Source organism: Eschrichtius robustus, chromosome 1, assembly GCF_028021215.1.
Source record: "Eschrichtius robustus isolate mEscRob2 chromosome 1, mEscRob2.pri, whole genome shotgun sequence".
Taxonomy (NCBI): Eukaryota; Metazoa; Chordata; class Mammalia; order Artiodactyla; family Eschrichtiidae; genus Eschrichtius; species Eschrichtius robustus.
In genome coordinates this window covers 68,434,948-68,459,525 of record NC_090824.1, presented here as the reverse complement: position 1 = coordinate 68,459,525, position 24,578 = coordinate 68,434,948, and the positions used below count along the sequence as shown (strand labels likewise).

Below are 24,578 nucleotides of genomic sequence, written 5' to 3'. Positions count from 1 at the left end.
GCCAACAGGTTCATGAAAAGATGCTGAATATCTCTAACAATTAGAAAAATGCAAATGAAAACTACAAGGTATCACTTCATACCTGTCAGAATGGCCATCATTAAAAAGTCTGCAAATAATAGGGACTTCCCTGGTGGCCCAGTGGTTAAGAATCCACCTGCCAAAGCAGGGGACATGGGTTCGAGCCCTGGTCCAGGAAGATCCCACATGCCACGGAGCAACTAAGCCCGTGGACCACAACTACTGAGCCTGCATGCCACAACTACTGAAGCCTGCATGCCTAGAGCCTGTGCTCCGCAGCAAGAGAAGCCACCACAATGAGGAGCCCACAAACCACAACAAAGAGTAGCCCCTGCTCGCTGCAACTAGAGAAAGCCCGCACGCAGCAACAAAGACCCAACGCAGCCGAAAATAAGTAAGTAAATTAATTTTTTTAAAAAAGTCTACAAATAATAAATGCTAGAGAGGGTGTGGAGAAAATGGAACCCTCCTACAATGTTGGTGGGAATGCAAATTGGTGCAGCCACTATGGGGAACAGTATGGAAGTTCCTGAGAAACTAAAAATAGAGCTACCATATGATCCAGCAATCTCACTCTTGGGTATATAACTGGAAAAAATAAAAACTCTAATTCAAAAAGATACATGCACCCCAATATTCACAGCAGCACTATTAACAATAACCAAGACACGGAAGCAACCTAAGTGTACCCTGACAGATGAATGGATAAAGAAGTTGTGGTATAAACACACACTTTCCTATTCTTACTCAGCCATAAGAAAGAATGAAATAATGCCATTTGAAGCAACATGGATGGACCTACAGATTATCATACTAACTGAAGTAAATCAGACAAATACAAATATCATATGATATCACTTATATACAAAATCTTAAAAACGACATAAATGAACTTATTTGGAAAACAGAAAAAGATTCACAGACATAGAAAAACAAACTTACGGTTACCAAAGAGGAAAGGGGGGATGGATAAATGAGGAGTTAGTGATCAACAGATATACACTATTATATACAAAATAGATAAACAACAAGGCCTTACTGCATAAAACAGGGAACTATATTCAATACCTTGTTATAACCTATAATGGAAAAGAATCTGAAAAACTACGTATATATAAAACTGAATCACTTTCCTGTACACCAGAAACTAACACAACATTGTAAATCAACAACAACAAAAAACGAGCAGAGGACCTGAATAGGCATTTTTCCAAAGACATACAGATGGCGAGCAAGCACATGAAAAGGTACTCAACATCACTAATCATCAGGGAAAAAGATAAGAACAACAAGTGTTGGCAAGGATGTGGAACAAAGGGAACCTTGGTGTACTGTTAGTAGGAATGTAAACTGGTGCTGCCACTATGGAAAACAGTATGGAGGTTCCTCAAAAAATTAAAAATAGAACTACCATAAAATCCAGCAATACCAATTCTGGGTATTTATACAAAGAAAATGAAAACACCAATTCCAAAAGATGTATGGACTCCTATGTTCACTGCAGCACTATTTATAATAGCCAACTACGGAAGTAACCTAAATGTTCATTGGTAAATGAATGGATAAAGAAGGGGTGTGTGTGTGTGTATATATACACACACACATATATACATAAATACACACACACACACACACAGGAATACTAGTCAACCATAAAAAAAGAATGAAATTTTGCCCTTTGTGATGACACAAATGGACACAGACGGTATTATGCTAAGTGAAATAAGTCAGACAGATAAACAAATATCATATCATTTCACTTATATGTGGAATCTAAAAAACTGAACAAGTAAAACAAAACAGAAACAGAGTCACAGATACAGAGAACAAATTGGTGGTTGCCAAAGGGTGGGAGGGACAGATGAAACAGGTGAAGGGGATTATGAGGTACAAACTTCCCGCTATAAAATAAATAAGTCACAGGAATGAAAAGTACACATAGAGAATAGAGTCAATGATGTTGTAACAACTTTGTATGGTGATAGATGGTAACTGGTCTTATTGTGGTGATCATTTCATAATGTATAAAGGTATGAAATCAGTACGTTGTACACCTGACACTAATATACTATTGTATGTTAGTTATAACTCAATTAAAAATTAAAATAATAATAAAATGAGGAAACTGAAAAGAAAATGTAGAATCAATTTATTTTATACAATACACCCTTAAACATAAAGAGGTTGTTCATGTAAAATAATAATTTACCATGTATGATTTTGCCCATACAAGCCTGAATTTATGACCTTAATAAATGCTACGAATGAGATGTCATCATAGCTAGCATAGACTGCTTAGAATGTGCAAAGCACTGTTTGTCCTATAGACATTATTAACCTGCATGATAATATTATTAAAAAATCACCAGCAGAAACTAACACACCATTGTAAAGCAATTATACTCCAATAAAGATGTTAAAAAAAAAGTCACTATGATGCATAGACACTTATTATCCCCATTTTACAGAAAAGGCAATTGAGATCAAAAGTAAATTGCCCGGGGCTTCCCTGGTGGCGCAGTGGTTGAGAATCTGCCTGCCAATGCAGGGGACACGGGTTCGAGCCCTGGTCTGGGAGGATCCCACATGCCGCGGAGCAACTGGGCCCGTGAGCCACAACTACTGAGCCTGCGCATCTGGAGCCTGTGCTCCCCAACAAGAGAGGCCGCGACAGTGAGAGGCCCGCGCACTGCAATGAAGAGTGGCCCCCGCTCGCTGCAACTAGAGAAAGCCCTCGCACAGAAACGAAGACCCAACACAGCCAAATAAGGAAATTAATTAATTAATTTAAAAAAAAAAAAAAAAGTAAATTGCCCAAGGTTACTCAGAAAGTATGTAGCAAAAACAGTATTCAAACCAGGCCAAGTGAGAGCCAGTGTTAATTAAAAATCTTTGGCTTTGGAAAGCGAAAAAGAAAACTCTTATAATAACCCTACTATAAAGCACTTTAAAAGGTAAAGCATTAAGTTCATTAATTCTATGAGTTTTCAACTCCACATGTATCATTTAACCAACTTACACTGGCATCTGATCCACAGTAACATGAAAATGTCAAACTATTTCATCAATAAAATTATCTTCCCATCATAACACTGCTGGGCCCTTTTCAAAACACTCACTCAAGCCATTTTTCTTTTGATTGTTTCAACAACCACCCCTGTAGTAGGAACAAGAGAAACTGTTATCCCTGTTAGATGAGACATTGTAAAAATGTGGGGACTCAGGATTCAGAAGTTAGGAGACTATCAAGGATCCCAACGCTATTCAAGTTTACATCTCCAGTGCTTAGAACAGTGGTTGGCATATAGTTAAGTACCGGGTGTACATCTGGAAAGACCATAACCTGGGTTTTCTACTCGGAAGCCAGATTTCTCTTTCCACTCTGTCATGTTGTCACTCCTCTCACGGGGCACAACGCACAACGTGGAGCAAGGTGCGTTGGAATTGTGATGAATTCATGTTCATGGCAAGAAACTCATTCAAAACACATTACGTTTACTGGAATAAATTATTTTTATCAATAATATGGATCATCAAAGCAGTACCAAAGCCTTCTAAAAGCGAGGCAAATAGAGTAAAGCTAAAGCATCAAATTTATGGCCGCTTAGCTGAGGCTGTCACTTCCTTTAGAAGGTTATTTTTGAGGGATTGAATATTTCTCTCCTCCATGGATGCTCCAAGGATGCAATGAGGTACTGTTCTGAAAGTACTCAACATAACAGCCTTGTTCTATAAAGATTTGGTCATTTCAAATAAGTCTAATTCAAAATGACAAAATAAAATCTGCACTCATAGAGTCCTCCAATTCTCACATGACCCTGGCTGTCCAACCACAATTTTTGTAAAAAAATTAAGAAAAGTAAAAAGAAAATAATAAACATCTGTCTTACCCCAAAACAGAGATAACCGTCATTAGGATTTTTATTCATTTGTTTATATTTTGCCTTAGCTGAAAAAGGAAAAAGAAGAACACGTGTGAGGACAAAGGAGAGGTAGGAACAAATTTTAAAATCCATACCATAAAGTCCTATACACCTGCTCTCTGGGCCTCAAATTCGGCTCTAACTTTTAGGACAGTCATCACAAGTTTGAAAAATGTTAATTTCACACTTCACACTTATCAGTGAGATTAGAAGCCTAGGAATAGCTTCAGAGACGAACAACTATTCTCAGAACTAAAGTTTGACAGGAAATTCTTCTGTAGGTTCCTTATAAAGAAGGCTGTACATCATAATGAACAATGTATTGGGCCTCACCTTAGACCTGAGATTCATAGGATCATACGGACTAACCAACCTAGAAATCGCTTAATGGCATCATGACGAGCAATTCTACATTTCACTAATGCAATGCCTTTTGGCACACAGCTGTTTAACATAACTTGATTCAGGAATGTACTATAAAAGATCTGGGAGAATGGATGGACTCTGTGTCCTTCAAGCAATTCCCCTTGAAGCCCATCTCTCTCACATAAGATACTACTAAGGAGCAAGTATCAGTATAATGCCTGGAGCATAATTTTTCTTTGTTGCTAGTTGAACAAAGGAACACATATCCTGACTGACAATAAAACTAACACCTAAGGAGCCATAAAAGCTGAGCACTTAAATGCAAGGCGTCCCCCCTTAGAAAGAGTACTGTTACAACACCAAGATTCTCTCCAAAACTCATTCTGAAGACTTTCCAGAACTTTAATTAAAAATAAATATTAATATTTAGGTTCAAAATAATCTGGGTAAAAGAGGATGAAGGGATAATGACTGGGGAACAAGAAATTAATTATTAATAAAACAAAACTGGCTATATTTTGATAATTATTGAAGTTAGGTTATAGGTATATGGAGCCCATAATTAAAAAGTGAAAATAAAAATCTACTAAAGTATCCAAAGAAAGCCTAACATGGTACAGTACTAGTCTTGATGTACTCTTTAAGATAAACTATTTGTGAGGATACCAAGAAACCTAAATATGCATCTACATTTTGTATTAATTATACATGTTTTTAACAAATACATATATTTTACAGGTACAAATACATATGCATATATATAATTGCTTCTTTAAAATCAATTATAAGCTTGGAAACATAATAAGTTTAGATTTAGAAAAGTTTATAGGTACCTGTCTTTATGGCAGTAATTAATTAACAGGATCAGTCTCTAGTCCGGGCTCCTCGTAATTTCAAATAATAAAACTTATCCATTTAGAAAAGAACATTTTCTTTGTATTTTCTATAACAGACATCTAGCTCATTCAAAAGTATTATCAAATGATTAAGACACAAGCTAAAGGGATGAGGGGCCACTGCTTTTTCAGGTTTATTAATCTGCCTGGAAATGTTCAAGATGTTCTATAGATATAGTCTGGTGGCTAAGTACATGAACTTAGGAGCCTAGGTGACTAAATTTAAATCCCAACTCTGTCATTGCCTATGTAATACTGGATAATTCTTCCAGTGACCCAGTTTCCTCACTTGTAAAATGAGGGTAAAAGTTGTTATCTACCTCTGGGGTAAATGAGTTAGACTAGGTAGGCCCTTTAACAGTGGTATAGTAATGGCTGACAAATGTTAGCTGTACTAGGGATAATACTCACAATAATAATAATAATTGCTAATATTATCTTAAGTGACCTATCAGAAGTTGATTCCTACTGATGTTTATGCCAATGGTCCCTTACTGAGCAGGTTCTGATAGAGCTTAAATGATCAGGGCTATATGCTGAGTTCAAATAAGTTAAATCACAACTGATTCTTATTCATGGATTCAAAGGCCAAGGTGAAGTTAATCAAACCTAAAAGTAATTTGATATTATTTCCAGTTAAAAGAGGTGGTACAAGAATAGCACCCAATTCCTGACTGTTCCTATTATAAAAAATCAGTGGCCTCAACAAGACTTAAGATTTTTAACTGGAAATCAGTTTGGACAAAATGCCAATAAATCAATAATTTGTGGAGAACACATGGTACTTTTTCTGAAGACAGTTTAATTGTACTCTGGGACTGCCAGATGACTGATGTCACCTCTAAAGCTGATTTTCATATGCACAGCACACTGACTGTGTGAGATGAACCCCATCAAGATGAAAGAGCACACCTTCAAGGGAGTCAGAGAGAAAATTCTTGGAGGAGAAAGGCAGGAAGGTCACACTACACCATCAAGAGTGCTGTAACTTGGCCTAATTCATGAAATTTAACCAAGTTTCTCTCCAGGAACTCTTAGTCTTCCATATCCCTGCACCACAAGGAATTGGGGGGAAGAGGGGGGTAGGGTCACTAATCCAAAAATAAACAGGAAGAAAGTTTTTTTCAATATCAAGAGCTCGACTCTTAAAATGCTGGATAAAAGATACACTTGATGACTTTAAACAACTGTTTGCCAGTGGAGAAAATTTTCACTGTGAAAAATCCAAGTTGAGATAACTCCTGCTCTCGCCAGCTTTTTCGTTCTTTATAAAATCTTGCCAGGAAAGGTGGGGACCATCCTTGTATAAGTAGCCTAGAAGCAGGATAGTTTTAAACAGAATCACGGGTACAAAATCACTACTGTTCCACCTGTTAGGAATGATTGATATGGGGGTGTCATCTTCCCTGGCTTGGCACCAAGGGCTGGGAGAAGCCCTCCCCAGCAGTGACTGTTGAGGTTACATAAACTTCTGGCTGACAGCACGCAACTCTTTGCCCAAATAGAGTGGTTATGTACTTGGGTGATCACAGATTCCTCATCCAAGCACTGGATGTTATGTTAAAAAGCAACAGGGTTGCAGAAAATCAAATATGATATCCACCCAGTGGTGTTTGTGACTCTGGAGAAAATCAACTCAGACATTTAAGAACGTCCTAGAAGACTTAAAACTGCATGAGAACGTAAATTATGAAGGAAAAAAAAAGATACAAACAGCAGGACAGAAAATTTAAAACAAGTGAGGTGTAAATCTGGATTGTCAAGAGCTAAAATTATGAACAGAAAATAAAAAGAATTAAGAAAAGACTTTTAAAAATACCCCCCCCCCCAAATAAGGTAAGACTTTAAAAAATATCCCCCCAAATAAGATAAGAAAAACAAACATACACACATATAGATGGGCAGGTATAGATATATAATTTAACACCTGCCATCTAGTATACAATAAGTATTAAAAGTATGAATAAAAATGATTTTCAAAAATAAGCATAACTTTAAATCATTTAAAAAGCTAAAATCTGACTTAAGAAATATAAAACACAGTAATTGTGACATAAAAAGCAAAGAAATTAAAGTGACTAAGGTTAAGCATTGGCAGGAAACAAAGAAAAGGTAAATGTTTTTAAATTGTAATCCTACTGACTCACATCAAAGCAGCCAAACTAGTGACTATTAACTACTAAAAAAGTTCCTTGCTGGAGGCCACTCTGTTGAATGTTCCCTGTTCCCTGTCAGCCCATCCGAGTTTCTCAAGTTCACTCCACAAGCCAGTGGGAAGCACAAAAAAAAGCAAAGGGACTTCCAGCTAACATTGGTTGAATTTGTGTTATTTTCTGATTCACCCCCCGACTCCCGCAAAGACATTATTCTTTCCTCTCCATCACTGTCTCTCCTACCACTATATTTTATATGTCAGACTTTTATTATTTCCATAATTATGTTCTTAAAATCTACAGGTAAATTAGGCTGAGATTTGACAAGTAAAACACTGAAGTGTCTTTCATAATATTTCAACTAGGTATCCACTAACAACCACAAAAGACTCCTTCTGTTCCAAAGACTCAATTCAATTCAACAAATATTTATTCAGGCCCAATCATAAAACGTTTTCAGGAAAGCTTTCACTGGCTTCAAATTCTTGGCCCAGTTAGATGAGAGGAATACCAGTTCCTCAGATGAGACTCAAATCCCAGAATTTTGTGTTTGCTTGTTTCCTCAAATAACAGTCCAACTTTCTCTCGAAGTACATCTTATCTCCCAAAACATTTCTAATTCACTTTAAAAAAAAACCAATGATGTGAATAATAATTATGGATCAAAAGTAGAAATGAGGACTTCTAGAAAGCAAATAGATCAGATATAACTGAAGACTTAAATTTGCATACAGACTGATCACACAATTCTGCTTCTAGAAACTTAACCAGTAAATAATGGGACAAATCTTTATTTCAAATCAGTCAGTGCCAGGCACTATTCTAGATCCCTGGGATGTAACAAAGGAGAAACAGGCAAAGATGGCTGCCTGTATGGTGTTTACACTCTCATGTGATTTACTCAATCTTATTCAATTTACTCAATAAAGACGTTCCTGAACCTTTGTGTGTAAATCAAAGTTTTATCAATCAAAACATATTTTAAATTATCAAAGACAGCTCTACAGTATTGAATAAACAATGCAATTGCTTCTTTTGCAAAAGAAAAGACTTTTGGAGAAAAATGGACATGTCAAGATGACACACTTAGGTCTTTAAGAACCTCTTCTCTGCATTTCAGGTATCTAAAGAACATTACAGAGAACTGTAAGAGCAAGCTAGGATGAAATTTTAATCTTTAAGAAATTATCCTATGGAAATTTTATAGGAATGTGTATTTTTCAAACTGCTTTTTATAAGATCAAAGTGAATTTGGATATACAGAGAAAATATCAGGCCAGTTGTTACAAAAGAAAACAGGAAAAAGGAAAGTGTTCTTTTTTTAAATTTTATTATTTGTTCATTGTGAATTTGCTAGATATATTCCATATGTAGTCTACCCAATGATGGATTTAAGTGTTGGCTATTAAATATAACAGTTTATTCTGCATCTTGCTGCTTGCTTCACTTGATTTTTCTCTCTAAAAGCAGAGCAAAAACCCCAAAACCCTATGCATTTGTACTTTTCAAATTGAAGAAAGCAAAGAATCACTATAATTCTAAAATAAAAACTATAATCTAAATATTAATCTTAGGAATATTAACAGACAATATTAAAATATTAAAAGACAATATTAATCTTAGGAATTTTAACAGACAAGTTCAAATATAAATGTTATATATGTAGGTGGAAAATTTCTGCCATGGCATATGCATAAAGATGTTTAAAAAAAAAACTAAAACCCAAAATTGAAAGAATCCTAAATATCCAAGAGTAGGAGACAAGTTAAACATATTGTGATAAATCCATATACCAATTTTATTCAGATATTAGAAAGTGGTGCCCTGAGTGTTCTTTTATTTACAGGGGAAAATACCAAGTTAGGAGAATCATCTTATGAGTTGTGACTAGATGGTCAGGCAAGGCCCTGAGAGAGGGCCAACATTCAATCACATACTTAATATCTCTAAGAATAATGTAGCCTTAAGAGCCTTAAGAAAAAAATATGAAAATGCAGTTATTCCATTAGGTTCAAAGCTCTTTAGTGTAGATAGAAAAGGGATTCATTTATTTTAGGACTTAAAGTGATTCAAAATCCAATCAAATGATCAATCTGGATAGGAATTTGAGACTTTTCAGCACTCAGAAGTAATACATAAATTGAATCCAGGGATGGGATACATGATTACCCCCATTCTTGAAGTAATGGAATCACAGACAGAAACAGGATTCCATGGAACTGACCTACACTTCCAGAAGGAATCCAATCTCCATCCCAGCTAAAAGCACTGGTGTTTATGCAACCTTAACCAAGCCAAGAAGACAACTGCAGAATTTATATGGGGAGGGAACTCCACAAACTGTGTGGAATCACATAATTATTTCACAGGTGGAAAAACATCTTTCAAAAATGGGAATATTTGAAATTAAATATAGAAAAGTTTGAGAGTCAAAACCATCATATTAATACTTTTGTACATATTATATAAATATAATTAAGCAATTAATTTTAATTTTGGCTTATGTATATGGCAATGGAACATTTAAGAACTTAAATTTTACCATATTTGCATATTTATAAGTTTCATTTATAAAATGTATAAGAATTACTTAAGAAGATATAAAGGTTTATCAAGCAGGTGATTGCAGTATTTAAAGAAAATAGAATATATTAAATTTACAAATGCATTTTGAAATGTTTGAAAGTATCTAAATAATTGTATTTGCAAAGGATACTAATTCTTCAAACGTCCTTAAATGTGATTGTTAAAATCTACTAGACTTAAAAAATTAAACTATTTATAAGTTGCACTAGAAAGATTAAGACTAACATCTGAATCTGTAACTTTAATACCTTGAATATTAAATTCTAAAACCAAAGTAAATATCTGAATAGCCTTTCTTCACACAAAAATTACCCCCAAGGGCACTGAACATTTTATATTTAAAATCTGACACAGAAAGACAGTATCGAATGAAAAGAGAAAAAGAACTATATATGCAAGTTATGATGAGCATATTCATTTATAGAATGAATAGAGCTCCCTTTTGGGGATTTATCTGAATTTCTCGCCTTTTCTCCAGCGAATGTGGTATATTAGTTTCCTATTACTTCTGTAATAAACTACCACAAACTTAGCAGCTTTAAAAAACACAAATTTATTCTCTCACACTTCTGTACATCGAAGTATAAAATCAGTTTCACTGAGTTAAAGCCAAGGTATCGTTCCTTCTGGAAGCTCTAGGGGAGAATCATCTTTCCTGCCTTTTTCAGCTTCTAGCTTCAGCTGTACTGGTTCATGACCCATTTCTTGAATCAACTCCAGTTACTGCTGTCACATCTCCTCCTACTACTATCACCTGACTCCTCCTGTTTCCCCCTCATAGTGATCCCAGCATTCCTTGGCTCTTGGCCCATTTCTTCCATCTTCAAAGTCAGCAAAAGGGGATCCAATCCCTCTCATACTTGTAATCTCTCCTGCTTTTCGGTCTCACCTGTCTGACCTAACCTGGAAGATTCACCACTTTTAAGGGCTCATTTGATGGGACTGGGCCTACCTAGTGAATCCAGGATACTCTCCTCAACTCATAATTCTTAACTTAATCATATCTGCGAAGTCCCTTTTGCCGTACCCTTTGCAGGTTCCAGGGATTAAGACGTGGACATCTTTGAGGGTCACTATTCAGCTTATTATATGTGGTAATTTTATAATTTTCAAAGTAAAAGAAAAACAATTATTTAATTGAAGTATAAAATTATAATATTCCACGTGGGGAAAATTCTAAACAGAAATGATTATACAAAATCAAGTTCCCTTTCAAGTGGTTTTAGACCCCACTGACTTGCATTCTTTTCAACACTATAATTTCTGAATTTAAAATTCTTAATATTATTTCAACAGTATATTCATCAATAGAAATCAAGCATAGAAGAACAGCTATAACTCATATATTTGCTTCTTCCAGGCTACGCCTGTGAACATCTTAAGAAAATATGAGCTACAGCCTACACATTGTTATTGTGGTACAATATAATTTCCAAAGAAATTATCTCCCTTATTCGCTTTATTGTTTTTTTAAATATAAGACAAGTTTTCTAAGTAATCAAGGATATTTGTGTGCAATTTCTCTCCTTTTTGGCTAACCGCATTATATTTTCTGCAGACCAGAGAATACAGTAAAGTACACCTTGAAACTATGATAATGTTATCCCTCTGCATGTAAGTCAGTGTACTCTACCTTTGTGATGGTTGCCAAGGGTGCTGGAGCTTCAAGGCAGGCCTTTCTATTTACTTACTTGAATTAATAAGGGTAGTAGGAACTACCAGAATAAGTACAATTATTTGCTGCTTGAAACAAAAAACATACATAAGCATGACAGTATCTTGATTTACATTGATTGGTTGGAAAAAATAGAGCTCAAATTACTTTAGATACTATATTCAAAGTCAGATCTAATTAACTGGTTTATGAAATCAATCCTAAATGTTGGCTGTCTTCATCTTTAAGTTATACAGAAACTTTTGGTCAAAGGGGATAATATTCTAATCACAGTAAGGTTTTTGTTTTGTTTTTAGCTTAAGATTCCATTTAGAAAAATTACTCAATGTCACATGGTTAATATACATAATCTGGTGACTCCAAGAAATAAATTCTAAGTGTAAGTTTTGCTTTTATATTTAAATATACAAGGACATTTGGCCAAAAGGCAATGTCTGTCCTAAGTAAGGTTTTTCTTTGTTGTTTGTTTTTAACTTAAAATTCCACAGTTTTTATCAGTAAACATACAATGTAAAAGAATTCTTGGAAAACAGACACGACTGGGACTATCCCAGACAAGTGGGCATCTGGTCACTGTATTTAACTCTACTAATTAGTCCATCCTCACTCTATGTTCACTTTTGCTCCCCATTCTTCCCAAAGAATTGAATAAAAGCAAAGATCATGCAAGATCTAGTCTTTCATTCTTTGCAAATCTATGCAAGCTACAGGATTTATTTAAATACTCTAAAAATCTACATCCCAGGTGACAAGAGCTCATGCCACATGAGTAGATGGAAATAGCATGTGTCAAAGGGAAGGGCACAGAACCCTGCCGTCTGGAGAGCACTCTAAAGCTAAGCAAGTTTTTCTCAGCACTGATCGTTGGTAGAGGAGAGCCAGGCATGAGTGATCCACCTCACTACTCCTCGAACAACAACTGATGCCATGCCCTCCTAGTTCAAGACAGGTTATCTGAAGATAAGGCTTACAAGAACAGTAAGTACTCCACTAGGAGACATCTAGTAAATTCAGATTTCTAGTACAGCTGGACAGCTCTGCTCCCTGTCAGCCAAGAGACTATCAGCGAGTCATGTCAAAAGATAATTCTCTATGTAACCTGTCCATTGTACTAAAGCTCCAAAGTGCCAAATATATCAGAAAGAGGCAATATTTCAGGTACCTTTCTAATCTATTAGGGCTGAGTAACTACTTTACTATAGGCTTCCCAATGGTCCTTCAGGGCAGGAACCCTTGGGATATAACTGAGTTACGATAATACTTTAAATCAAATCATGTCTACCTATATATACAACTACGTTTTTGTAAAAACAGTACAATTAGTCTACATGGTAAGTGTTGGCCTTAGCCCTGTACACAGACAATGCAAAGGAACACAAGACAATTCACAATCCAGATTGGTTAGCACTACTAAAGTGGAAAGAAAAATTCCACATGGCTTGTAATTGATTATGCACAAGTGAGACTAAGTTTACCTTAGGGTGGGGACTAATTTATAATTGACCAAAAATAAGCAAACAAACAAATACATAAAATTTATAAAAATAGGAAACATATTTGCAAAGCACAATCCTTAGCATATGCATACAGGCAATCCAAATACTTCTCAAATGAAAAGCAACCACTGACAGGCACTTTTCTTAAGACCCTTAATTATTTTCTCAAAATCTGCTCAGAATCAATATACTATTCAAGAAGAAATGATTCACTGATTTTCACGGGTACCTAAAATTCTTTACATACACTAGTCTTGAGCCACACTAATCAATACACGTTCTTAACATAATCACTTCTTCCAAAACACCTCTGTGTCCATATTTCCTTGGAAGGAAGTGTTGTGAACCAACCCAGGAAACGTATTCACATAAGGTAATTAACTTCTCTGGATAAATAACAGTGGTGTCTGGAAATTTAAAGATGGGTGACGACTGGCTGAAAGCAAATACCAAACCAGATCCTGCCACACAGATATTTATTTTAAAAAAACCCAACATATTAACAAGTAGATACATTACAGTTCATGTGACTCCTCAAGGGTGATTCACGTCTCTAAAATACTTTCGGCGATCACTTATCTCTAATGGCCCTAATATCCCCAGTGAGAGTCCATATTTAATGTCCCTTATGCTAATTATCAATACCTGGGGTAGGTATCTTGCCACAGATGAAAGAAGCCGTGCAGTGGTGGCCTCCAACGTAGTTAGAATTCCAGCTGACCGCTAACTGGGATGTGAATCCGGCATAAGGGAAGTCTTCCAGGTTAAGGAATAATTTAAACTAACAGAAATAATACCACACTGTCAAAGCTGAAGTGTTTTTAAGTAAATTTCACCCAACATAAGGGAGTTTAACATTTCCCCTCCCCCTCAATTTGATAATTCCAAACTCTGTATATAGACCTATGGCCCTCTCAGCCCTCCTTGTTCTTAGGGTTACCTACAGTGAAGGGCAGAAAGAATTGGATGGTTTTGCTTTTTACTTAGCAGCTATGTGATCTGGGGTGAACGATTTAACCTCTCTGACCCTTATTTAGCTCCCTCATCCTTAAAATGGAGAGAAAATGACCATCACAAAGGGCTACTGGGAAAATCAGACGCGACAAACGCAAAGAAGCCAAGACACAGACAGGCACACGGAGTCACTGACAGGAAGGTGTTGCTCTGTAGGCTCCCCTTTGCAGGTCACTGTTACCATGAGGCCCGAGAAGCTTGGGCCCAAGGCTCCCAGGACAAGCTCCTCCTGAAACTCTCACAGTCAAATCCTTGTGGGGTTGCTCTCTGAACCTCTCGTCTGTGGCACTCTGAAAACCTCCCAAGTGGACCAACTCTGTTTGTAAAAAGCCACTTCCATACCTCTCCCGATTGCTATGCAGGCTTTGCTTGGTGGGACCATTCGTGCTAATTCAATCCATAAGAGGTCAGAGCTCTGCTGTCATTCTCCTTCACTGCCCGAAGGTGCCACTAGTCTCAAAATCCCACCGGCCTCGCCCACGGTAGCCTACTCAAGTCTACTCAGCCACCATGGATTCAAAGCCATCACCAAAGCTTCACTGCCACCCCTCCTGTCCCCACTATTCCCCTCAACTCTTTTCCGCTTTTAACAATGGTGAAAGCCACAGCTGCTTGCGGCTCATATTTTCATTATCACATTCATACTTTTCATTCATTTCATAACATATATGTGAAAAAAAAAGTGGCTGCTGACAGGGAGAGAGGCATTCAGAAATTTTTGAAATTGTGACTAAATTCAAGAAATTCCTCATCAATCAGTGGCCTAGTCAGAATAAAATCCAGTGAAGCAGTGAAGCAGTGAAGGGTACATACCTTTTTTTCTTTTCAGTAAAATAAGTTGGACAAAATTTGTGCATGATTACACATTTAAAAATCTAATCTTCATATTTGCCAACACTGCTTAGCTGCTGTATCAAGTGTCTAGCTTTAGCCAAATAAAACCTTTTTGCAACTTTGGAGGAAACTTCTATATAGGAAATTATAAATTTGGACCGGCATAATTGTGTCTCAATATGTGAGATTTTTACCCCAACTCTTACTTTTATAACTATATAAATTGTATGATATTCCATAATGGCCATAGTGGCCATGTGATTAAAGGCTTTATTTATTTAATTATCTATTTTCTGTGAGACTAGAAAGACAGAATAAGAAACAGCATAATGTGGGTTTCTCTGCTGCCAAGCAACGTCAAGTGGTGCTGTCATTATCGATTTTTAATGGTACAAAAATATTTGTTTGACAGTACCAGAGGAATTCCTGGGAGAAATTTCACATATTCTTGTAGCAAATGTGAAAAGAATTTTTAATATCTGTGAGCAAAATAACCATTTTCTCTGTATCTAAACGTCATCAGAAGAAAGAGAAAAATTGATGCATTTTTTTTTTCTTGTTGTTCTTACATATTCCAACACCAAGGAAAGATTTAAGAAACTGAAATCTCATTTTCAAAACCTCTCTAGAATAATACTGGGGAAATTAAAAGATGAGCACTATCTTTAAAAACACCCTATATTTTCAACCTCTATTTTCACATTTGGGTTTAGAGCTTTCAGATGAACCAAGGTGACTATCAGTGGTCAGAGGTCAAAAGCATTAGCTATTCTCAACACACAGAAACAACACAAACAAATATAAAAATGAAATAAAGAATTCTCATGTTATGATCAACTCCAATGGAACTGCATTTTATTCACTTCTAATCCAATCTGAGTCCAGCCTTTGTTATCTTGATTATACTAGTTTCTCACTGTAGCTTGAGAGCTTATTCAATGATTCCAATCTAATACAAACACACACACAGCACACACACACACATACACAGACACACACACACACAGGTTTCATGTAATTATCCATTCCACTTTTCTTCTTTAAAAGATGGATGAACAATTACTGATTGTTGTTGTCTTAAAGGTTTTTTAATGGAGCATGGACTCCATGAGTGTTAAGTGGTAGTTAGTGAAAAGATCTGGAAAAAGACTTGTGATTGGCTTAGCCAAACAGTTGTCTCAATTGTTTCCCAGTAAAATCGCCTCTCATCCCAATATAACACTTCTGCGTGTGCACAACCATGTTATATTAGATATTCATCAGATGCAACAGTTTAACAAATAAGCTCTATATGCTAGCACCGCAGCAAAATGTGATCTCCATAAGTCATTTCCAAGTGCCTTCCTCCTCACATCAAGGGTTGATCTGCAAAGGAACTTTTGATTTCAGTCCTGAGGACCATGTTTGAGAATCATTATGTTGCCAAATGTTGCACGATTACCTATTTTATTTCCCTTTTTTGATCAAATGAAATATCATTGGAATGCCACTTGAAACTGAAAAGCAATTAAATCAACTTCTTGTCAAAAATAATAAAATGCAATAAAAAGATGCTTTACTTCATCAACATATGTGTTTTTCATTTAGCAATAATCAAATTACTCCTTGAGGAATTCTGAGAGGTTGAATTTCAGAGGCAGTATCAAAATGCAACTACTCCTAAGATTTGCTCTATTATAGAGGGCAGAAGAAAAAGTGTTACCTTGACCTTACAGCTATATTGCTTTTTAATACAATTTTAATTTTATATTGAGATAAGAATGAGATAATAGAATATACATTTCTTTGTTAACAAAACAGTATGCTAATTCATAAAGCCTCACATATCAATAATCCTATTTATTATTCACCTATCTACCAGGCAGTATATTTAATCCTTTACGCATATTATCTTTAATCTTCAAAGTAATCTTAGATAAGTGATAACCATACATTCATAGGATTATAAATTTGTTTGTATTGTCTAGTAAGGTCATTAAAAGTCATTTATGGGGAGGGTGGGAGGGAGGTGCAAGAGGGAGGGGATAAAGGGATATATGTCTACATATAGACATATATATTTTTTCTTGTCAAAAAAAAAAAGCGTAATAATAATTGGCAAAATAAAGTTTTAAATCTCCCTTAATAATTATGACAGGAGTCCAGTGACATAGAGCAATGCAGTCATGAAGTATCGGACAAATTTTCAAACTTCATTAATAGTTTTCCAGCTCCACTCCCTACTCTCAACCTCCACTCTCACATACACACACACTATAGTTGCTGCAGAAAATTCCTTCAAATTTATCTTAATCCTGGATCTAAAGGTCTAAAGTAATTCACATATTTGTCCAGTTCTTCCCAGCCCTAAGTCTGGAAGGCTTACTCAAATGGTATTTCCTTGGGAAAACTGTTAAATAGTATATGCCGATAAGAAAAGGTTTTTAGTTCTGTGTATTGATAGAAAAATCATAAAGCAGAGTTTCTCTTTTGGATTATGAGATATATAACAAGGCCCCACTTTTTGCAGCTTACAATGCAAAATAAAAAACAATACTTCAGCATCTGGAGGCTATGAATAATTAGGCTTTCAAAATTTGTTTCAAAACACAGATATTTAGATAATATACTACAGATGTACGTATATATTAGATATATATTACATAGGCATTACTTGTATATCAAAATATAATCCTATTATTAACTAAACTTGAAAACAAAATTTTAGATATACAGTATTAAAGCATTATATTACTTTAAGAATCGCTTAATGAACTGACACATTCTATACTTCATCATTAAATCAGAAATCAATAAACATATAATGATGACAAATATAAAATATAAATAAAAAAATATACCTAAGACCCAAACACCTATTAGCTTAAAAGGATTTTGTTGGTCCACATATGCTGGCCTCATCAAGCAGCTAATTACTTCCAGTTTCCTCAATCTGTGTAGAAGTAGAATAGCTAAAATTAACAATAAAAATTAAAGTGACACTACAAGTGTTAAAAAAACAATTTACAATTAAGAAAGCAAAACAACTATAAGCAGAGCACAGCTGCTCGCAAACCAAGGCACTAACCTTTGTTATTCCTTTAGTGAGCTATCTTCTATAAAATCTCACTCTTTAGTTTCTTTGGTCAGATAAATGACTACGCAAAGTGAAACTATGCCAGGAGTCTTATAGATGTTATTACTCCATTTAAGTAAATTCAAAAGGGAAAAATGAGTCGTCTTTCTAATAAGATAACAGGCAAAATGAATGGACAGTCATATTAATTGCATCCCACATCCTTAAATTAATACTGCTTGTTTTAAAAACGTGTGTCTATGTGTGTGTGTGTGTGTGTGTGTATGTGTGTGTGTAGACACATAGATGATGTACTATGAAACTAAAGTAATTCTTCCTTTGGAATACTGTTCCTTATTTTAAAACAATTCCTTCTTAGTCTATATATTCAAGGTTCTTTTGATAGTAGAAAGTAACAATGTTTCAAAGTGAAGTCAACTACTGTTATTATTTCTTTTTTACCCTCCAGAAAATAATAATCATGTATACTATCTAACATGATACATGTCTTTACATACAACCAGCCTTCAAGGTTACATGCTTGCAAAGTAAAGAAATAAGCATAATATAAATAAAACCTTAAGCTAATATTTAAAAAAAGAAGGAATTAGTTCTATCTCTATATTCATAAATTGTTACATACAGAAATGCAACACTAGATTTTTCATCTAAAGTAAAATCTTTTTTAAAATAACTGAATCACTTTTCTATATACATGAAACTAACACTATATTGTAAATCAACTATACTACAATATAAAATAAAAATTAAACTTAAAAAAATTTTTTTAAATTAAAAAAATTCTTTAGCTATATAATTCAGTACATACCTGGGGTACATTTATCTTAAAATAAGAATATTTTTGATCAATTACCATCAAAAATTTTCAAGTACAATCATATGTCTGCCACTTTTCAAACCTATATAATTAAAAAGAAAACTATACTCTAAATTCTAAATAATAACAATAATAACTTAAAGATTGTTTCTCAGGGACAGGACTTCTCTTATTTAGCTCTGTACACCTCAAGCACTCATCCCACAGAAAATGTCCCACGGATGTTGCTGATATAAACTGAACTGTCAGCTAATACTTCCAAAGATTTAAGCTAGTCTGATCTCTGTTAGTATTTAGAAAACTCTCAAACATATCATATGAAAACCCTCTTAACACGCTGTAACACAGTGAATGTGGAGGGCTCAGAAAATCTGGAGAATTCTGCTGTCAGCTCAACATGACTCCATTCTACATAGTAAATTATAAATGACTTCAAACTCCCAGCACTCTCCTAAAACATCCATTTCCTTCCCTCTCTCCCTTCCTCTCTCCCTTTTTCTCTCCTGTCATCCTTCCTCAGAGTTAGTATCTTGAAAAAGTACTTCAAGAGAACCTGAAATGAAGGACAAAGAACCTTCTCCTACTTCCTTAACTCCACATTGACCCCCTCCTCCATTTCTACTGTCACAAAACAAAGTGATCTCTGCTATCCTGTGATGGATACTCAGCCCTCTTAATCTTGTTGGGGCCATAATTGTATCTCAAGATAGATGACAGAAGACAGATAAATAGATGAAAATTTTCCTATTTAGACCCACAATCCAGTAAATACTTATTTACAGTATCCTGTACATAAATAACTGTCAAATCCACATCTCTAAATCTAACTATCCCTTTGCCATAACCTTAAAAAAAAGTGTAAGTGAGATCTTTATTCCGGCTATCCCAAGCAGTCAAACGTTTCAAACTCTTCGAGACAGAACTACTAGAGTAAATATAGAAGGAACGGGTTCCCCCTATATCTCAGTCACCACGGCTGATGATTTTCCTTTTCCAGTATTTCTCCAGGTCTCTCCCCAAGAGCTCTGGCTCAGGACTCCATTAGCTCATGAACTCCAATTTTCCTTCTGCCACAAAATTCTTGGCATTCTAAAACATATTCCACACAGCAAATCCATCTTTCAGATGTCCTTGGTTTGATATCTCTATGTAGACGATTACAGAGACTCCTAGTAATCTGAGTTCATCTTAGTTGCAAGGCCTTTTCACAGTTTTACTTTCTCTAAGTATCCTAGCCACTACCCTCAGGTCCACTGTGTTCCACAGGTGCTTGCTGCCTCTCTCCTCTGCATACATATCACCCCCTCCATATAACATCCCTCTTGGTAGCTACTGAGATAAGAATTCGCTCTCTAATCAATTTCCAGTCATAAACCTCTTGAACCATACATGTTTCTCCCCAACCTAAACTCCATCAAGGTGTGTGTATATGTATGTGCGTGTGTGTGTGTTTTAAAGCTGGTCAAAAACAGTCTGTCCATATTAACTTAATATTACCTGTAACTCTATCACTTGCTTTCAATTAAAATTCTGTACAATTACACTAGCTTTTTAAAGAAATTTTAATTTACCTTGCTTATATGCTTATTCAGTATTGTCCTTTAATTAACTGGATTGCACCCCAGGGAAAATTGTTGTAGACTACAACTGCCATTAAGGGAAGGCTTTCAGTGCCTAGGAGAATGTTCCTTTTCACCTGCAACAGACACTCCACGATACTGATGATGATAAGTCATATGATATGACTTGTAGCAGAATTAGACAAAATTTGCCTAATTTTTGTGGAAGTTGCAAAAAATTAAGAGTAACATGTATTACAAAATGTCACTATGTTCAATAAACAAAAATTCCTGGCACTCACTGTTACCTTAGTCTGGCCTCCAGAACTTTCACAACTTTTAGATTAGTGATTTTTTCCCTGGGGCTTTTCCTAATATTCCTGTGCTCAGTGCCACAATTTGCAACAGGCAGGTTTAGCAAATTCTGTTCCAAATAGTTTAAAGAAAGCTTTCATGATTATTCAAGTGATCTTTATAAGGCAAGTACTAGTCAGTCCTCCAGGGGTTGAAATTCAGCACCTTTAGAGACCTCTGTCTCCACCCCTAAACACTTGCTGTTTATACTAAGAAGACTGGCGCCATGCCCCCCTTTCCTTTATACTCTTATCACCCCCTTCCATGCAATGTCCCTCTGGATGGCTACAGACACAACCTGAAATTCAGAATTACACTATAAACATTGGTGGGCGGGCTAGGTCTCCTCTTCGGGTGGCCTGGTCCAGGATAATGGCCCTTTTTCAACCCTGCCTTTGGTGGCCGCTGTCCAGAGTCCCACAGCCTCAAACTTAAGGGCACAGCCAGCCTCGGGTGCTCCTGGACAGTACCCCTACCATCTATATATCTGTGTCCCCACTTCAAAGCTCCACTATCAGTACCCTAGGAATCAAAATCAAGAAGGCTGCAACTTTCAGATTTATCGTTGAAAAATTTGCTCCCATGTTCACATAAGGTTGGGAATAAAAGACCACAAGGAGGTGGGTAGCTGTGGTCTGGTCAGTTGTTTTCACAGCTGGCCGAGTCAATCACTCTCTCTTCAAAGCTTATTTGACAGGTGAGAAATTCCTCCTCTCCAGATCATTCCAGGAACTCCTCAGCATCAATCTGAGCTGGGAGAGGGGCCTGAAGGGGAAGGGAGTGGTGCTGAAATCGTGCTGAGCGTGTCCCCGGGGGAACTCTAGTGCAGGAAGGATTCCGGCGCCAGGAATGTGCTGGTCCAGGGTGCAGAAGGAAGAGAGGGGAGAGCCGGGAAGTCTTAAGGGGAAGGGAGAGGCGCGACCCGAAAAGAGCAAGATACCTGGGAATGTCCTGAAAGGGATGGGAATGGGTGAGGAGGATGCAGACTGTAGAGAAATCGGGAATATAAGAGGATGGGGCAAGGGGAGAACTGGACAACAGGGAGCGCAGTGCCTCAGATGCGGGCGTCCAACCTCGGCGGGTGCCAGACCCTTCCAGCGCGCCGGCGAGTCTGGCTCCCGGCCGAGCCCCCGGAGCCGGAAAGTTGGCGCGGCGAGGGGGCGGCCGGGCTGGCAGCGCCCCCTGCGCGGCTGGGAGGCGCCGGGCTCGGAGCCGCGCGGCGCCTTACCTTCTGGTCGACGATGGAGCAAGCCATCTCGCGGACGTGCGCCAGGCTGTAGTCCCCGGACGAGTCCTGCAGCAGCAGCACCGGCTCGCGGCTCAGACCGATCTGCAGATGGAACGAGATGCCCCCGGCCGGGGCTGCGACGGGAGCCAGGAACGGCGTGGGCCCCGGCCCCGACCCCGGGACCAGCGCGGCCGCCGCCGCCGCCGCCGCCGCCACGGGCAGCAGCGGGCTGGGCGGCCGCAGGACCGGAGGGGCGCTCATCGCTCGGCCGGGCGCGCCGAGGGCCGCGAGTCCGAACAGCCGAAAAGTTTTGCTGCCGCCGAGCCGGGAGCTTCTTTCTTCAGGAGTCGAGGCGGAAAATAAAAACTTTCCGGAAAAGTCCCCGCGCGGGGGGAGGGCGAGGGGATGAGGATCAGGAGGGGAGGGGGTGGAGGGAAAATGGCCGAGGCGGGAGGATTGCGCCGCCGGGAGCGCGGGCGGCGCGCGGGGGAGGCGCCGCCGCGCGGAGGAGCAGCAGCCGCGGTGCGCGCGGAGGGACGGGGCGGCGGGTCAGCGAGGCCAGGGCGCCGGGCGGGGGCGGGGAAGGGGGCGCGAGGGGCGGGGAAGGGGAGCTGGGGGCGGGCACTGCGGAGCCACCACCCGGCAGGCGCCGGAGCCGCAAGAGCCGCGGCCGTGCGGCCGCAGTGGCCGCAGGGTTCCTGGTCGCCGCCCCCTCCGCCCGAGGTTCCCGGGGCCTAAGCCTCCCCAGGCCGGGGCAGGACCGAGCGGCAGGGCCCGGGGCCGCCTCCGCGGGCGTGGTCCGACCCTCCCCTCCCGGGCTCCGCTCTCCGCTGGCCCGGCTGCCCGACTGCCGACGGAGGGGACGGGGCGCACCTCCTGCGACCCGCTGCCCCGGACCGCGAGCTTCACGGTCCCCACAGTCCCCGCCACCTCTTCCAAATGTCCGAGGACTACGCACTTCTACCAGTGAGGTGACCTGTGCTGGACCCAAGAATGCCCAGCCCTGCGGCTCTCCGTGGGTCTTACCTTCGGAGTGTCGAGGGAGGATGAAAATAGAGGTTCCTTGGAAACCCACGTACATCCCGGCTCCTTTTAGGAGCCCTTGGGTTTGTTGCCAAAGAGGGCAGGAGGCCAATCCACGGAAATGTATTTAAACCTGTCTCTACCTTTTTTGACTCTGACACACCCTGATCCCCAATCCCACACGCTCCACCGCAGCTACCAAGGCACCAGACCAAACACAAGTCACTGAAATCAGGATAAGGTATCTTTTGAAAGAGAAGGCATTGTCTACATAAAGAAAGGAGGAAGGTCTGAATGTAGCCTCTTTCCCTTTACCTTATTCTTTGTGTCTGATGTTTCTACTTCGGGAGCCTCAGAAACCGTTTTCTTTCCTTTGCCATCACTCTAAAGTCTGCTTTTTAGGAGTGATGCTCTCAGCCGCCACCGCCATCACTAGCGCCACCGTCAAAGTTGGGCACCATCTGCTTTAGTTTTGATAGCTGTTTCTTGTTGTTGCCTTTGTTGTTGTAGTTTTGGCGGGGGTGGGGAGGTGGGGGGGTGTGGTGTTTGGAGATGAACTCTAATCTTCTCTTCCCACCTGGGCGTACTTCACACACTGCGCAGGGGGTGTAACTGTGCAGGTAGGTGCACAGGGCCTCGATCTGCTGCCTGTCACCATCTTGGAATAAGTAATAATTTTTTTTTTCATTTTGCAGTGGGCCAGGTAAATTATGTAGCCCACTTCTCCACTTCCCTATCCTTCCCCTTATACAGCACAAGCACACACACGCGCGCGCGCGCAAACGAATATGCATATTTTATTTTGCACTCAGTTGCATTTTTTGTTTGTTTACAATATTTGTTTATTTATGTCTTGACCTCTGTTTCTGACCCAGGACATGACATTGCAAGGTGATTTTCTCTTTGAGCCTCGTTCCCAGGGTCAGTAATGGAGTCTTGAATGTCCCCCAAAACATTGTGTCATTCACTGCTCTAGAAGAGACCTGAATTTTTTCTCTCTGGATTTGATGGTCTGAGAAGGTCTATATGTGTGTTGGCAGCTTCCCTCCTAACTTACTTAAAAAGTGATTCGCTTCATCCATGGTAGAGAGTGTAATTTCCTTAATGTACCAGATTCAGCTAAGCTAGGAGAATAGTGGAATTATTCTTAATGCAATGAATGCCATTTGGAATTCTCTGAGGGTTTTTTTTTTTTTAATGTCAGAAAATGTATTTCATTTTCTTTTAAAGTTGGAATAAGTCAATTTTCCCACAATTTCCTATTACCAGAAAAAAAAAGTTTGCTGGTCAGTTTACAAGGGCCTTACAAAAAGCTAATAGTTTTGCTTGAGATTCAGGAGAAATGAAGACATTCGTGTTCTGTAGATACAGCAATGATCTATTCAGGCCTTCTTTGTGCCAGGCACTACTGGCACCAGGTGTGCAGTTGTGAGGACAGACAAGGTTCCTACCGTAACAGATCATATTAAAATGAAAAAAAGGAAAACAATAAATAAGATTATTTCTGATAATAATAATTGCAGTGAATAAAAATAATACAATAGTAATGAGTGACTT

General features: G+C 38.4%; 1 protein-coding gene across 2 annotated transcripts in view; it reads right to left on the bottom strand.

Moving 5' to 3' along the window:
• PRKD1 (protein kinase D1) overlaps positions 1 to 22,530 on the bottom strand; it is a 338,632-nt gene extending 316,102 nt beyond the window's left edge. Inside the window, exon 1 of one of the 2 annotated variants that reach the window (XM_068546675.1) lies at positions 21,999 to 22,530. In XM_068546675.1, the coding sequence (XP_068402776.1) occupies positions 21,999 to 22,259 (261 nt within the window). In that variant the 5' untranslated portion in view covers positions 22,260 to 22,530. The remainder of the gene's footprint in view (positions 1 to 21,998) is intronic. The other variant, XM_068546694.1, reaches the window with a different exon arrangement.
• Positions 22,531 to 24,578: the final 2,048 nt, after the last annotated feature.